Source organism: Euleptes europaea, chromosome 3, assembly GCF_029931775.1.
Source record: "Euleptes europaea isolate rEulEur1 chromosome 3, rEulEur1.hap1, whole genome shotgun sequence".
Classification (NCBI taxonomy): domain Eukaryota; kingdom Metazoa; phylum Chordata; class Lepidosauria; order Squamata; family Sphaerodactylidae; genus Euleptes; species Euleptes europaea.
In genome coordinates this window covers 32,752,807-32,769,655 of record NC_079314.1, presented here as the reverse complement: position 1 = coordinate 32,769,655, position 16,849 = coordinate 32,752,807, and the positions used below count along the sequence as shown (strand labels likewise).

General features: G+C 48.8%; 1 protein-coding gene across 1 annotated transcript; it reads left to right on the top strand.

Moving 5' to 3' along the window:
• The first annotated feature begins 1,197 nt into the window (after window positions 1-1,197).
• On the top strand, window positions 1,198-14,999 carry TMEM54 (transmembrane protein 54). Its single transcript, XM_056847255.1, has 6 exons — window positions 1,198-1,259; window positions 5,833-6,026; window positions 9,363-9,422; window positions 11,305-11,493; window positions 12,858-12,992; window positions 14,907-14,999. Exons 1-6 carry the CDS (start codon window positions 1,247-1,249, stop codon window positions 14,997-14,999), a joined length of 684 nt encoding a protein of 227 aa, XP_056703233.1. The 5' UTR covers window positions 1,198-1,246.
• The last annotated feature ends 1,850 nt before the right edge of the window (window positions 15,000-16,849 follow it).

The following is a 16,849-nucleotide window of genomic DNA, read 5'->3' as shown; positions in this document are numbered from 1 at the left end:
TCCCAAACTATGATGAGCTCTGGCCAAACTGGGGCCATTGATGCACGGCTGTTTCCTCGTGGTAACCACGCAGACTACTTTGGAGCTTGGCCTTGATTATGCATGCATTTTCCGACCGTCAGAGGTCACCTTGCTATCCCCTCCCGTTTCTGCGCATTTTGCTTGCATTTGTGTTTAGCCAGCATCCAGAAAACCCAGGCAAAATGCGCGGAAACATGAAACACACCAGGAGTGTGAGGCGACCTCTGACGTTCGAAAAATGTGTGCATAATCAAGGCCAAGCCCCAAAGTAGTCAGCAGGGTGACCACGAGGAAACAGCCATGCATAATTGGCCTGGGTAAAACAGAGAACCCTTATGGGCAGTTTCCTATTGGACATTGTGTTCGCATATGCCAGCGTGGTGTAGTGGTTAAGAACAGTGATTTGGAGCAGTGCATTCTGAACTGGAGAACCGGGTTCGATTCCCCACTCCTCCACATGAGCGGCAGAGACTAATCTGGTGAACTGGATTTGTTTCCCCACGCCTACACACGAAGCCAGCTGGGTGACCTTGGGCTAGTCACAGCTCTCTTGGAGCTCTCTCAGCCCCACCCACTTCACAGGGTGTCTGTTGTGGGGAGGGGAAGGGAAGGAGATTGTAAGACGGTTTGATTCTCCCTTAAGTGGTAGAGAAAGTTGGCGTATAAAAACCAACTCTTCTTCTTCTGTTCTGCGTCAGAAAATCATCAAATGCTTGGTGCATGTAAAGATAATTCACGTTACTGCTCAGGGGATGACACCTTCTTATGTTTTTCAGTGACTTTTTGAAATGCACATAAATATCATAATCTGTGCTTTTCTGCCTTAGGACAAAAGGAATACATGTCTGAACTGCTGGAGGTAAAAGAATGCACCGGCTGGCTGAGAAATGTAGACCCAAAGGGGCCGTCGGCTCCCGGCGAGTGAGGTTGAGCTGGCACACCTGGCTAGCAAATAAGGCGAGACTGGAGCAAAGAGCTCAGGAGTGGGTGGGGTTGGGTACGTTTCCTGGGGGAAGGAGAAGGTGGAGTTTGGCCTTTTGTTCTGGAGCTGGTCAAACAGGAAGAGCCGATTTCAAATTGCAGGGTGCCTGCGGGAGGAGGCGGAAGGCTGCAGCTGGGAAACAGGCGCTGCCTGGGGGAAGCGCGAACCCGGGGAGCGCCCAGGCTGCCCGCTCCAGCAGCTTGCACGGACGCGGACTCAATGGCCTGATCCCCAACTGCCAAGATGTGTCGGCTGGGTGAGTGGGGGTCCCCCATGGGGGTCGCAGTGTGTGACGCAAGAAGCCCTCCCCGGGGAGATGTTGATCTGGAAGAAGATGCTGGAGCAGTCCTGTGCAATCGGAGAGTCTTCGTGTAGCCCTGGATAGAGGGTTGCCAAGCTCCAGGTGGTGGCAGGGGATCTGCTGTTACAACTGATCTCCAGCCGCTAGAGATTAGTTCACCTAAGAAAATGGCCGCTTTGGCCATTGGACTCTATGGCGTTGAAGTCCCTCCCCAAACCCTGCCCTCCTCAGGCTCCGCCCCCCCAAAATCTCCAGGTATTTCCCACCCCAGAGCTGGCAACCCTACCTGGATAAGGGATAAGAATGTAAAGGAGGAAGGGGTGCCTTGCTGGATTACTAGTGTTGCCAACCTCCAGGTATTAGCTGGAGATCTCCTGCTATTACAACTGATCTCCAGCCGACAGAGGTCGGTTCACCTGGAGAAAATGGCTGCTTTGGCCATTGGACTCTATGGCATTGAAGTCCCTCCCCTCTCCAAACCCTGCCCTCCTCAGGCTCCGCTCCAAAAACCTCCCGCTGGTGGCAAAGAGGGACCTGGCGACCCTATGGATTACGCCAGTGGCCTGTCCAGTCCAGCAACCTGTTTCGCACCATTGCCCTGGAGGGCTGACAAACCGGGCAGGGAGGCCAAGGCCTTCTCCTGACGCTGCCTTCTGGTGCTGGAATTCAGAGGTTTACTGCCTCTGAGCATGGAGGTTGCCTTTCACAAACCTGGCTAGTGGCCGTTGATGGATTGCTCCTCCATGAGTCGGCCTAATCCCCTTTTAACTCTGGGGCACGCCTGACCACAGCTTTGTTAGCAGGCTGGTAGTACCTTGCTTGTGGCGATGGGGTAATCCCATCAAAGGGTAGCAAAGGTCATTCTGCTGGGCTTCCGCTAAGGGACAGTCGCTAGTACCTGCACTAGCACCCTCAAGGACTAACAGAAGGTGACACCGTTGAGCACATGCAGAGTGTCTTTCCCATAGCACAGTCATTGCAACTCTCCAGCCCCACTCTTCTAGGATGGGAAGCGGGGGGAGAGCTTACAGGTCCCAAAGTGAGTCTTTCAAGTGGGTTGGACCCCAGCACCTCTCATTTTAGAAACTAGGCACTGCACATTGGTTTGAAGGCTTTAAAAGTACTGAAAACGTTGGCCCTTTATTTGCCAGATTCGCAGGATCGCCATACCTGATAACATAATGGCACCAGTTCAGTTTGTGGGCACGCACCAGGATGCTCCTTAATCTATCAGTAAATGAAGCGAGTACGTGATGTATGAACAATACATGACCCGTCTGGATTCTGACATCTGGTCTAAGAATTCTGCATTACTGAGGCAGTGTTCATGCGTGCAAACAAGAACACAACCTGGGGTGAGAGTCCATAGATTTTACTGATATGTAATAATCCTCTCACCTCTACTATTTGCACAAACAGAGGTACGTTCACTCATAAACTGGAAAAAGAAAGTGTTGAGTGTTCAGTTAACCTGCTTCACCTTTCACATGGATTGGAGAGGGAGGAGTAAGAGGAGGCAGAGGAGGGACTTTAAATCATGGCAGTGGGTATTGATTTAACACAGAGATGGGAAAAGTATGCTGTAATGCATGAAGGGCAGACCCAGTGTTGGAGAAAGGCTGTCTAGCAAGTCAGTGGCACAACAACCAGCCAGTTTCTCCTTCTGCTCAAGGAATCAGCAGGCATAGAAACTGGAGGAATGTTGTAGTAGTTGTTCTGAAAAATATTTATATGCACCATGCTAGCAATGCAAAGATGCTTCACAGATGAGCAGAACAAAGGGGTGGGGGGGAACCCAACAAATAAAAGATCCTGCCTGCAAACTACATACAATCTAAATTTTCATAGTGGGGTGGGGGATGATGACAGGAAGTGTAGGAAGAACCGGAGCTGCCAGGGCAATATCCTGCCCACAAAGCTACCATATACTTCCTTGCTGGCACAGGTTTTTGAGAAGCACCTCTCCCTCCACATGCCAACCTGGCAGCAAAAAGAGCCTGAAGTGCATGTGCCTTTTTGTCCCTGATGACCTGCAGACTTTGGGATGTACTTACAGGAAGATGACCCCACCTGGTCTTTTGCTGTTTAACAGGTGGTTAATCTTTAAAGAAACAAGCTTGTTTTAAAGGATATTTTGGATTGTAGAGGACTTCCTTATAGCTCTTGAGTCAACATGTTCCAAGGAACCCTATAAACCCACCGTATTAAAATACTGTCGAAGGCTTTCACGGTCAGAGTTCATTGGTTCTTGTAGATTATCCGGGCTGTGTAACCGTGGTCTTGGAATTTTCTTTCCTGACGTTTCGCCAGCAGCTGTGGCTGAGATGCCTGCCACAGCTGCTGGCGAAACGTCAGGAAAGAAAATTCCAAGACCATGGTTACACAGCCCGGATAACCTACAAGAACCACCGTATTAAGTTTGCTCTGAAACTTTCTGCCCAGATCTGTGGAAAGGCCGTATCCTGCCAATGATGCTGACAGGCTGGTTGCTTCATTGGAAGATATTGTCAGGAAAAAGCAGCTAAGGATTCTTCCCCACCCCACCACGTACCCAGTTGGGTTTTCCACAACTGTATCACACCTCACATAATTAATTTATGGACTCCATTGCTACAATTCATCACACTGATCATTGGCAAAAGCATGGCCGAGGTCTGGCTCACGTGTCCCAGGGAAGGCAGTGGAAGAACAGAGTGCTCCACTGCAGTCTGCCGGTGACGGAGTCCAGCTTGGCATGCTCCTTTGCACAAAGAACTCCCTGCGATTAGGAAGCTAGCTCGACAGAGAGACAGCTTTTACCCCTCCCCTTTGCTGCCTGTGCTGGTTTTCTGTTTGCAGGGAGGTTTTAACATACACATGAAGCTGCCTTATACTGAATCAGACCCTTGGTCCATCAAAGTCAGTATCGTCTGCTCAGACCGGCAGCAGCTCTCCAGGGTCTCAGGCAGAGGTCTTTCACGTCACCTACCTTCCTAGTCCCTTTAACTGGAGATGCCGGGCTTTGAACCTTGGAACTTCTGCATGCCAAGCAGATGCTCTACCACTGAGCCAAAGCCCCTCTTCATAGGAGAGCCTATTCACCTGAATGTCTGTCTCAAGCTTGAAGTGTGATGCTGGCAAGGCGAAAGCACTCAGCCATGAGGTTTTGCCCTTGCATTGCATCTCCTGGAAATGGGGCAGCTCCTTCTCCAAAGCAGCTTCCTGGCATGTGCATCAAGGAACAGTTTATATGAGGTGCTCAGCGTCAGGTCCCAAAAGAGGAGTTTTGGCCTTATCAGCGTTATGTTTGAACCAGGCTGAAGAAGGCTTTACGCTGGGATTAGGGAGATTTATGAAGGCAAAAAGGGTTTTATTTACTAGTCTAGTATTGCCTCTCCAAGACTGCTGGTAAATATCTTTCTGGGAGCTAACAGCTGCAATAACAGAAGAGAACCTCCATGTTCAGAGGCAGTATACCCCCGAACACCAATTGCTAGGCACAGGTTGCCGGTCTGAATAGACAACGCTGACTTTGATGGACCAAGGTCTGATTCAGTATAAGGTACCTTCATGTGTGTTTCAAGGTTGTTATTTTACTTTTTATTTTAGCAATGTACATCTTTTTAACATTTAATTTTTCACCTGTCTCTCTGCAAACATAACGGACCCCACTTGTTGTTGTTGGTAGAAAGTGCCATCAAGTTGTATGTAGGATTTTCAAGGCAAAAAACTAACAGAGGTGGCTTGCCAGTGCCTGCCTCTGACTAGCCACCCTGGACTTCCTTGGTGGTCTCCCATCCAAGTACTAACCAGGGCCGACCCTGCTTAGGTTCCGAGACAAGCCTGGGTGCCCCATAATCATTAATCAACCCAGCCCAGACTACTCCACCCGATCTCGTCAGATCTTAGAAGCCAAGCAAGATTAGCTCTGGTTAGTATTTGGATGGGAGACTACTAAGGAAGTTCAGGGTTGCCATGCAGAGGCAGTCAATGGCAAACCAACCCTGAACATCTCTTGCCTTGAAAACCCTACGGAGTTGCCGTAAGTCGGGTGTGACTTGAAGACATAAAAAAAATCTTTGACCGGCAGCCATGTTCCAAGTTCTGAGGCAGGGTGAGTTTTTTTCCGCCACTACTGGAGATCCTTTAATTGGGGAATGCTAGGAACTCAACCAGGTCCCTTCTGAATGTGCTGTAGACCAACTGATGTAATATTTAGGGTTCTCCTGTCTCCCAGCATGTGCATAGGAAGGAGGATATGAATCCATGGGAATAGGATGCACGCAAAAAGAATTCTGACAACCCAGTCAGTGTGCTGTGGTAGCTGATCAGAAAGGTTTCTGAGCCTGCTGGCTCCCAGCATGACCACCTTGGAAGATCTGAGCCTCTCAAGTGTATTTGATGTGTTCACTTTAATATTCTCACAGCAGCATTTTGTTTTGCAGTATTAACTATTTCAAAATGTTACCTGCCCCAGGTCCGGAGGTGGCAGTGGGGGTTGGCTTGTGAACTGCATGCAATCCTGAAACAATTTCTTTATCTTCTCCAGATCATCTGGACCCCAGCAGCACTCAGAAACTCTTGATGAAAACGGGACTCATCCTGATAGTCATTGGCCACCTGAACTTCATTGCCAGTGCCCTGGTTCACGGAACGGTGCTACGCCACATCGCCAACCCTCAGGATGCCATTTCGCTGCAGTATGCCATCTCCAACGTTATTTCAGTGACCTCAGCCATGTTGGTAAACAACTTTTTTTTTTGGCATGGGTACTTTTTCGATTTGAATGCAGGAAGAAGTTAAATCAAAAGAGTTTCCGTCTAGACATTAGGAAGAATTTTCTAACAGTTAGAGGCGGTTCCTCAGTGGGACAGGTTTCCTCGGGAGGTGATGAGCTCTCCTTCCCTAGAGGTTTTTAAGCAGAGGCTAGATGGCCATCTGTCAGCAATGCTGATTCTATGACCTTTGGAGGGAGGGCATCTTGGCCATCTTCTGGGCATGGAGTAGGGGTCATGGGGGTGTGGGGGGGAGGTAGTTGTGAAATTCCTGCATTGTGCAGGGGGTTGGACTAGATGACCCCGGTGGTCCCTTCCAACGCTATGATTCTAAGAAGGAGCATGGTGGAAGGGCCCGTGGGTATCGAAGTCAGGGCTTAAGCTCAGTCACCCTGCAGTGCCAAGCCATGAACAGAACCCTGGCAATAGATGGATATATAGGATCACGTTTAGCTCCTATTAAGTAAACCAGTCGCAACCTAGGATAAGGTTAACCGGACACATCAGGAGCCCCTACCCTAGTAATGCATCTTGCGGAGCCCTTCACAAGGGTGTACTTAGGGATTCTGGGGCCTCGGGCAAAAGTCCAAGATGATGAAGAAGAAGAGTTGGTTTTTATATGCCGACTTTCTCCACCACTTAAGGAAGAATCAAACCGGCTTACAATCACCTTCCCTTACCCTCCCCACAACAGACACCCTGTGAGGTAGGTGGGGCTGAGAGAGCGTGACTGGCCCAAGGTGTCAGACTGCAGTACTTCATTGCGTTTCTTTCATAAGGAACTTCACTCCAGACGTAGTTGCGAGTTTAAAAGTTTTATTAAGAAAGCCAGCGAGTTCAGTAAGTCCATAGAAACATAAGGCTAGAATACAGACATGGGGAAACACCGGTACATTTATAGGGTACATACAATAGGATTGATTAGGTTCAGGGCATAATACAAAAGGACGAGATGCGGCAGAGTTGTCTTGATGGCTCAGATACAAGGAAACAATACGGAAGGTAACTGCCGGTAACCACTCATTGAAAAACCCATACATGAAACTAAAGCATGAAATAGCTAGGTGATTTCCAGAGCTCCCAGGCATTGTTCCGCGGGGCCTGGTAACACACTAACGATTAGCCGGGCAGGTCTCCATTGAGGTGTAGATGCCGGGGAGGGGGGGATCAGAGGCAGAAAGCCAGAAAGCCTTAGCTGACACAAAGCCACCCAGCTGGCTTCATGTGCAGGAGTGGGGAAACAAATCCAGTTCACCAGATTAGCCTCCACCGCTCATGTGGAGGAGTGGGGAATCAAGCCCTGTTCTCCAGATCAGAGTTCACCGCTCCAAACAACAACTCTAAGCCACCACACCACACTGAGGCCCCAGGATCACTGCATCCTGTTGTTCCCTACCCCACCAGGGCCAAACAAGTGGTGGTTCTCTCCCCTTGCGAGGTGGGCACGGAGATGCCACTGGAAGCCAGCTGCCCGAGCTCCAGATGGGGTGGGCGCGAATGGCAGTAGGAGCCTGCTCTTCTTCTTTCCCCCATTCCTTTGGGACAGGTGTTCTGGATGTTTGGGGCACCTCCCAGCATAGGGCCCAGGGCAGCTGCCCCTGTCACCCATTGACTAAGACCGCCCCTTTCACTTTCGCACCTAGGTGTGCACTTTTGGGGGGGACATAAAGCATGGTGTTGGGGACATTGTTAGAGGGAGACAAAATCTATCCTGCAGTCCCTGTGGGGCAGGAACAAATGTACACCTTCTGGGAGATCTTGCGTGTGTTCAGTAATGACTGGTCCCTCCCCAGTAGCTCCCAGTATCTCAACAGTTTGCGGTCCCTTGCCAGACAATATGCCAAAAATATATAATGAATTAGTTAAACAGAAGGTGACAGTGGCAAGAGTGGAGTATGCAAGAAAGAGGAAAGCAGCAATTACCCAGATGTGTCTGAATGAACAAATAAAGTAGCAAATATGCAACTATGGATAAATTAATGTCTTTATTGAATAATAGATCAACCTCTGATTTTTAAGAAAAATAGAAAGTATTTCTTGAGTATATAGTTGTTAGCTGATAAAAACAATAGAATGTTAAAATTTAAGTAAGAAATACATCATTAAATATGCAGTTTTAACATTCAAATAAGGCATAATACAATAGAAGAAGAGTTGTTTTTTATATACCGACTTTCTCTACCACTTAAGGGAGAATCAAACTGGCTTACAATCACCTTCCCTTCCCCTCCCCACAACAGACACCCTGTGAGGTAGGTGGGGCTGAGAGAGCTGTGACTAGCCCAAGGTCACCCAGCTGGCTTCATGTGGAGGAGTGGGGAGTCAAACCCGATTCTCCAGATCAAACTCCACCACCATTATACAGTAATGTTAGAGTAACATTATAGAGTAACATTATAAAGTAAGTTCCATTATAATGTAAGAAATTGATGTGTATGTTTATATGTCTGTATGTCTTGTAATATCCCTTTGAAAAATAAAACACTTCCCAAAAAAACCCCGTTCATGGTCTCCATATCTCCATCTCGCTGAGGCCAGATGTTGTGGTGATGCTGGTAAGGCAAAAGTGCTTTCCCACAAGCCTTTGCACTTACACAACCTGAGCTGCTATGATTGCTTAGTTAGAGCGCCAGAGGTCCATAGCCTGAGCATGCTAAGAAAGCTGCTTTGTGTGGGTAGCAGCCTTGTTTAAGCCAAACTCTGCACAAGGACAAAGTGCTTGTGCCTCACATTTAAATCAGGCCCAAGTACTTGAAGTGGGGAAAGTTGTAAAAAGCCATATTGTTTATGTAAAGTGCCATCAAGTCACAGACCACTTATGGTGACCCCGGAGTGTTCTCAAGGCAAGAGACTTACAGAGGTGGCTTGCCATTGCCTGCCTCTTCCTAGTGACCCTAGACTTCCTTTGTGGTCTCCCATCCAAATACTAACCAGGGCCAGCCCTGCTGAGCATCCGAAAACTGACAAGATCAGGCTAGCCTGGGCCATCCAGATCAGGGCAACAGCCATATTGGTCCATTCAAAATCCAAAAACAAGAACACATCCACGTTATACCTTTTATAAGGACCAGCCAAATTGACCCAAAATATTGTGCAGGCGTTTGAGCTCACCAGAACTCTTAATCAGGCTGGATTCCAAACTCTTAAAAATAATAATAATATTGGATCAGAAAAAAATGTGTGCAAAGTTAATTTATGCAAACTTGAAGGCATACGATACATTCTGAATGCAATAATCTGCTTGCCCTTGGCTCACAATCCGGTCCTTTTTCTTTCTTTTTCAACACCTGTATTCCCTTCACAGACAATCTCTTGTGGAATAGCAGCCATTGTGCTCTCCAGATATGTATCCCGGAAATCGCTGGTAAGGATCTTCACTCCTGTTGCTTCTTGGGGAAGAAATCTCATCAGCAAGAGCAGAATTTTTTTTCTGAATGGAAAGGCCATTCCAGATTCTCAGTGAGCTGTTTGTTGAAGCCCTTCTTCAACTTTTGGCAATTTGATTTTGAGCCTGACAGCAGGAAAACCCCTTTGTCTTTTCACTCTACACTAGGCTTGCCAGGTCCCTCTTTGCTACCGGCAGGTTTTTGGGGTGGAGCCTGAGGAGGTGGGGTTTGGAGAGGGGAGGGACTTCGATGCCATAGAGTCCAATTGCCCGTTCCAGAGGCTGTAAAATATCCCAGTGGCCACAGCCCAAGAAATTCAAAGAGCCCATCAGCAGGTGGTTTCCTTGTTGTGACCCTTATATAACTTATAGAATAATGTTCCAAGATTCGATAGGAAGTGTGCATTTTGGGGCCGTCACCGAGTCAATATACACCTGCAAACAATTTTTGATAGGTTTCATTCAAGATTGCAGTACCTTTTACTGCAGAATGTGCACTCATGGGTTATTTGCTCTTTATGGCTGCATCCACATGGCAATGGATGGTTGGTTTGTTTTTTGCTTTTCTTCCATTGCCGCTGTCAATGCAGAGTGTGCATACAGTAGTTTTTGCTGCACTTTCTTTCCCCCCTACAGCTGCTATGCTCTTCCCCCATGCCACTAAAATGTTTTTATTTACATGCCAAATCTCCAGAGACTTGCTTGAAGCAACTTGCAAGTCAAGCAATGCCATAAAACCATTAAAAACGACAGAAGTGATCCATATTTGTTTATTTAATTTATTTTTCAATTCATTCTCAGCCCTATGTTCCTAGCTGATGCAGAGGGCATAGCATGGAGCAACCACTGAACAGCCTAAAAATATCCATGAAACAGACTTCAGGCTAGAAGCAGATGATAAAACAGCAGAAAAAGAGGGAGAGAGAGAAAGAGAAAGTAAAAAAGAAAGCCCCACCCCTTAGTTAAAAGCCTGGGTAAGGTGGCCAGGTGTTTTTAAAGACTGTAGGCAACAAACTTCATGACCTGAGTTTGATCCCGATGGAAGTTGGTTTCAGGTAGCCAGCTCAAGGTTGACTCAGCCTTCCATCCTTCCGAGGTCAGTAAAATGAGTACCCAGCTTGCTGGGGATAAAGTGTAGATGACTGGGGACGACAATGGCAAACCACCCCGTAAACATAGTCTGCCTAGTTAATGTCGGGATGTTACGTCACCCCATGGGTCAGTAATCTTAACCTTTGGGTGACAAACGATAGCAATAGGTCGATTGCTCGTTGTAAGCTACAGTTATATGTCAGTTACATTTAGTATCTGATCTTCTATTATAGCTTAAAATCAGTGATTAGATTTTTTAAAAAAGCTCTCTGATGTTATGTGTGTGGGAGAGATGGTGGTGGAGTTGTGAGGGGACTGAGGCAAGGAACATGGTGCTAATGAGCATGGGACCTGCAAAAATGCCTGCCTTCCTGTCCTCAAAACTCTGATTGTGGTCTTTCCCCAAAAGCCCATGCAGCTGGGACGTCACATATGAATGCTGTCCTGTGTTTTTTAAAACCTCTTGCAGAGAGGAAATGGGCAGAGAGGGGTCTATCGCTTTCTCCCTGCCCCCTCTCCCAGGTCCTCTGCAGCTGCTGCAGAGCAGAAATAGACCTTTTTGTAAATGTCAGGGAACCCTTGGAAATCCAAGGAATAGCTTTGGGATCTCCCAGTTTACAGATTTTCCCATCCTTCTGCAGAGTATCCTTCCCCTGTCCATTGTCTTTTGGTGCATGGAGTTGGACAATTGACTCCGTATTTGCCCCCCCCCCCCACTGTAGGCTCATTTTTGTTCTGAATGGCAGACCAAACGTTCTCTCCCTTGCAGAGATGGGTAGTCTTCTCCCTCAGCATCAGCAGCTCCTTCCTCTCCTTGTTCTGCGCGGTGGGGCTCGCCGTCTCCATCGTCCTCACTTTCGTCAACAATGGGCGTGCCCTGCTGGCCTTGTGCACCTTCGCCGACGTGGACTTCATCCAGATTGTGCATGAGTGTCCCTTTGACCCCACCCGGGTCTACGTAAGTGCTGTGCGTGTGTGTGTGCAAGATTCCTACTACAAGAAAACTTGCAGGAAGCTCAAGATTGCTTTCTTTAATTATTTGAAGGGCTGTCACTTAGAGGAGGGCAGGGAGCTGTTGGCAGCAGAGGACAGGACTCGCAATAATGGGTTTAAATTGCGGGCGGAAAGGTACCGGCTGGATATTAGGAAACATTTTTTTTACACTAAGAGTGGAATCGGCTACCTAGGGAGGTGGTGAGCTCCCCCTCACTGACAGTCTTTAAGCAGAGGCTGGACAAGCACTTGTCAGGGATACTCTAGGCTGATTCTGCATTAAGCAGGGGGTTGGACTAGATGGCCTGTATGACCCCTTCCAACTCCATGATTCTGTTATTCTAAGCAATAGAACAAACTCCCTAAGGTGGCTGTGAAATCACCTTCCTTTTCTCATTCCAAGGGTTGATAGGGTTTCCAGTATAAGAGATCTCTGGTTATTGTTTCACAGTCTGGGGGCTAGGTTTCGAAACTTCTTACTTCCAGGAACCCTTTTAATGCTGATTTATCTGCCAAGGAACCTCTCCATTTTGCAGGAATTTCTTGGGGGCACAGTTAAAACAGGGTGCCAATGATGCCAGATATTTATTTTTTATTTTACAAAATTTATACCCCTCCTTACTGCCCTCATATGGGCCACCAAGATGGCTAACAAATTGAAACATACGTAATAGAATCATATTTTAAAATCATTAGACCCAACACGGAAAAAAATCCCACCAGAGCTAAAATACATACGAAAACATTAAAAACCACAATTATAACATTGGGCAGGACGGAGGAAATGCTGAGGAAAGGCCAGTGCAACGAAAAAGTTTTTGCCCACTGGTGGAAGAGGGGGACAGACAAGTCTCTCGGGGGAAGGAGTTCTGGAATTTTAGTGCCATGAGATTGAGATTGGCCAGTGCCTCAAATAAGGTGACGCCTTCAGGGGAGGGGCTGTGGCTCAGTGGTAGAACATCTGCTTGGCATGCAAAAGGTCCCAGGTTCAATCCCTGGAATCTCCAGCTAAAGGGACTAGGCAAGTAGGTGATGTGAAAGACCCCTGCCTGAGACCCGGGAGAACCGCTGCCGGTCTGAGTAGACAATACTGACTTCGATGGACCAAGGGTCTGATTCAGTAGAAGGCAGCTTCATGTGTGTTCATGTGTGTGGCCTGGGATATCTATGGGATGGAGCATGGCGGGCAAAAGGCCGTGTTTTCGGTTTGGTTAGAGAGGGGACAGTGGACAGGATGATCCGCCACAATGGTTCTCTGGTTCCAAACCAGCTAGACTAGGAGCTTTGCTCAGGAGTGATTCGGCCTCCTCCCCTTCTGCCTCCCTGCAGAGTTCCACGCTGTGTCTTTGGGGTCTTTCGTTCATCCTGGAGTCCGTAGAGATCATCTTCAGCATCCGGTGCTTCCTGATCCTGCTCCAGCTCCTGAACCTGAAGCCCTGCCGCAGGAGGACTCGCAAGAAACACGTAAGACTCTTCCCCACCCCGTCCTGCTGCGTTCCTTGATGCCGGTGCCCCCCGGAAGAAGGTCTTCCAATGCCCTCCCAGCCCACAGAGGTTTTCCTGTACAGTTTCCTTCTTCTGTCCTCCAGAGTGCACCCACAGGAACAAAGTTTGGTAGTGACTCAGACCTGCAGGCCCAAAGCGATTCCCCGGAAGATGGCATGCCCCATGCCGTTGGAAAGACTGACCTTGAAAACCCTGAATCAAACGTTATGGATTTATCATCCAATATTCCCATTTAGTTTCATGCCCTCTGAGACCTTTGAAACACTTCTGAATAATCTGGCCTAATTTCAAAATAATTAGCAATTAGCAACTGATTTGTAATTAGCATCTCATTAATTCTGGTCTCACCTAATTTGCAAATTACAACAGAAACGGCCAACCAATGGCTTCTCCAAACATGCCGACCCTTAATGGCGTTGTGAGGTCACTGATTGCAGGCCGGAAAGGTGCTGGCTGCTCTTCGGCCTTGTGTTCGGATTGACAACCTCCAGATGAAGCCTGGAGATCTCTTAGATTTGTAACTGATCTCCAGACTACAGCAGTTGGTTCCCCTGGAGAAAATGGCTGCTTTGGAGGGTGGGCATTATACCCCACCCTCCCAAGGCACCTCCCCCAAGTCTCTGGGAATTTCCAAACCCAGACTTTGGCAACCCAACCTTGCATGCTTATCCTGGGGGGAATGAAGGGTTGGTGGGGTCATCCTCCCCAATAGACTGGGGTAGTATACCCTTCCCCAGTAGGGTTGCCAGCTCTGGGTTGAGAAAAACCTGGAGGTTTTACGGGCGGAGCCTGAGAAGGGCATGGTGTAGGGGGGGAGGGACTTCAATGCCATGGAGTCCAATTGCAAAAGCGGCCATTTTCTCCAGGGGAACTGATCTCCATTGGCTGGAGATCAGTTGTAATAGTGGGAGATCTCCAGCTAGTACCTGGAGGTTGGCAACCCTAGACAGGCCAGCAGATAGAGACCCCAACAGGTAGCAATTTCTCATTCCACAGTTCTTTGTTCACTTCCCCAGTTCAAAGGTTGTTGATGTTTATCACTTTGTTTAATAGTGTATAAATAGCGTTTGAGTTACTTATGTGAGCCTGAGTGCTGTTATTTTTGGTGCATCTACTGAGTACAGCATAGGTGTTTTTGCTTGTTGTCAGTACCTGGAGGTTGGCAACCCTACTCCCTAGTAGTCGAGCAACAGCTCAGATAGCTTCTAGCAACTGGCTTTCTGTTTGAGGGTGAGCTTCCTCTGGGCACTGCCTGGGAAGAGGGCCAAGAGGAAGAGGGACTGTACTCCAGCGCTGTGCAAGCTCCGGGAAGACCCCCCTGTAGCTTTGTCATGGCCCTTGTGTTATGAAAATGGGCAATTGCCAGCGGGCCCTGTTCAGTCTCCTACTGAGGATTTGCTCAGACGTGTTGCTCAGTGAGACACCCTCCTCCCCGGCCCCTTTCAATAATACTCTAATGAGGTTTGTAGGTATTGCATAATTGTATATTTGTATTACTGGAAGCTACTCAGGGAGCCAGTTTCGGCTAAAAATGCAGCCGCAGTGCCAACAGTCAGCTCCTCCACTGTCTAGAGCAGAGGGCCCCCCCCCCGACCTTTTTGAGCCTGGGAGCACCTTTGGAATTCGGGCACAGTGTGGTGGGGGCCAGGAAAGGTGTCGGCAGGCCCCTGGTCTACAGAGGATACTTGTCCTCCCGTCCTGATGAAAGATGGAGTTGGCCAGGATGGCTTGTGAGCAGGTGGTGGTGGGGTATTGTTCACTGCCTCCATGTAGGCTCTGTTCTCCACCCCCCCAGGCTTCCTAACATGCACCACAGTGCATATGGCCTTGAGGTGAGTTCCCCATGCTCAGTGCAACCCTTCTGCTTTCAAGGTCACGTTGCGGTTTGTCACAACCGAGAGCCAAGAAGCCTGCGAGGGCCGGGATCTCCTGAGCCGAGATCGAGTGGAGACCGTGTGGCTCTAGCGGCAGCGACCAGACACTGACTGCCCCGGACAGATTCTTCTGTGCCACCTCCTGTCTCAACTGCTCTCGACACCCTGAACCTGGGAAGATGGCCCGGCCTGCTCGATCTACGCTTGGGATGCAGCTGCCAGCCAGGCTGGGCTAGAGGCTTACGTTTCCAGACGCCCGAACCCTTTCCCGCTATGATAAGTACACGGAGGCCGGTGCTGAGAAATCTGTTCCAAGCGACTCTGTTTAAGAACCAAGGGATCAGCGGTGGCCAGATGTGGGCGCTCCCGACTTGGTCCTCGGCAAGCATCTGAAATGACTGTGCAGGCCATTGCACTGAGAACAAAAAAACCACACCCTTTATTTTGAAGGCCTGAAAAGGAAACAAGCCCCACAGTTCCTCCCTCACACGCACTCCCATGGGTGGATCAAATAGCCGCAGTGCCTTTCTCCAAGACTGCTGGGCCAAGGATGCTGTCGACTCTTTTGGAGGTAGAAAAGCTCCCACCAGGTGATCATGGGAGGCCTGTGTGCGTGCGAGGTGTGTGTCCCACATTACACATCTGCAAGCTTTGAGCAGTAGCTGAATCAACCAGCTGCAAGGTGCCAATTTTAATTGGAGTGGCTGGAGTTTGTTTCTGTAATAGGGAATGTAAAAGGAAACAGCAAATCCAACTTTTTGTTCTGATAAGGAGTGACGCTCGTTTGTGAAATAGTAAAGAACCCCGCGCTGCCTTCAGTATTTCAAAATGGTGGTGTGCGCAGTCCCCTTTGTAGCCCTCTGCAGATAGCACTGACATCACGTGCATTGGAATCACCCCATGTGTTGTTGCCCACTCATGAGCATGGAGTTGACGTGCATACGCACTTAAGTGCTGTCCCTGAGCAGGATCCTTTGAGAAACCAACATCTAGAAAGAGCTGCCCTAGCTAATTTGATGTGATGTCTGTACATTCTTTGCCACCCAAGACTTCTAGTCATCTGTGTGTCCTCCTCCCACCACAAACCTGTGTAGTTAGAAGAGTTGGTTTTTATATGCTTTCTCTACCTCAGAAGAATCAAACTGGCTTACAATCACCTTCCCTTCCCGTCCCCACAACAGACATCCTGTGAGGTAGGTGGGGCTGAGAGAGCTCTAAGAGAGCTGTGACTAGCCCAGGGTCACCCAGCTGCCTTCATGTGTAGGAGTGGGGAAACCAACCCGGTTCACCAGATGAGCCTCCCGCACTCGTGTGGCGGAGTGGGGAATCAAACCTGATTCTCCAGATCAGAGTCCACTGCTCCAAACCACTACACCAGGCTGGCTCTCCCGTTAGTTAGTAGTACTTCAACTAGTTAGTACTTCAGTCCAAGCTACAGAACTGCTCCAAAGCACACCCCATGTTGCAAGAGGAGGCTTTGTGTGACCTGAGTACTAACTCTAAAAAGATGGGACAGAGCTATGGCTCAGTGGAAGAGCCTCTCCTAGGCATGCAGAAGGTCCCAGGTTCAAACCCAGGTGGTAATTGATATGAAAGGCCTGTTCCTGAGAGCTGCTGCCAGAGTAGACAATACTGACCCAGATGGACCAATGGTCTGATTTGCTATAAGCTTCATGTGTTCAAGGTGGCCATTAGCCTCCTAGTTCTGCCTGCCTGCAGCATGCCTTGTGCTAATACCAGGCTCTTGAAGGGCGAGGTCTTAAGTTTTCTCAAGGCAAGAGTCAGCCTACTGCTGCACAGTCATATGTGTGACCAATCTGGGGCAACAGGCCCGGCAGTGTCGGCCTTCTGTGGAGAGCCTCTGCTTCTGAGCGGTCTGTCCGGCCCAGCCTCCTCTGTGTCCAAGGCAAACCCCCCCCCCCGTCCGCAAGCAGCGACTTT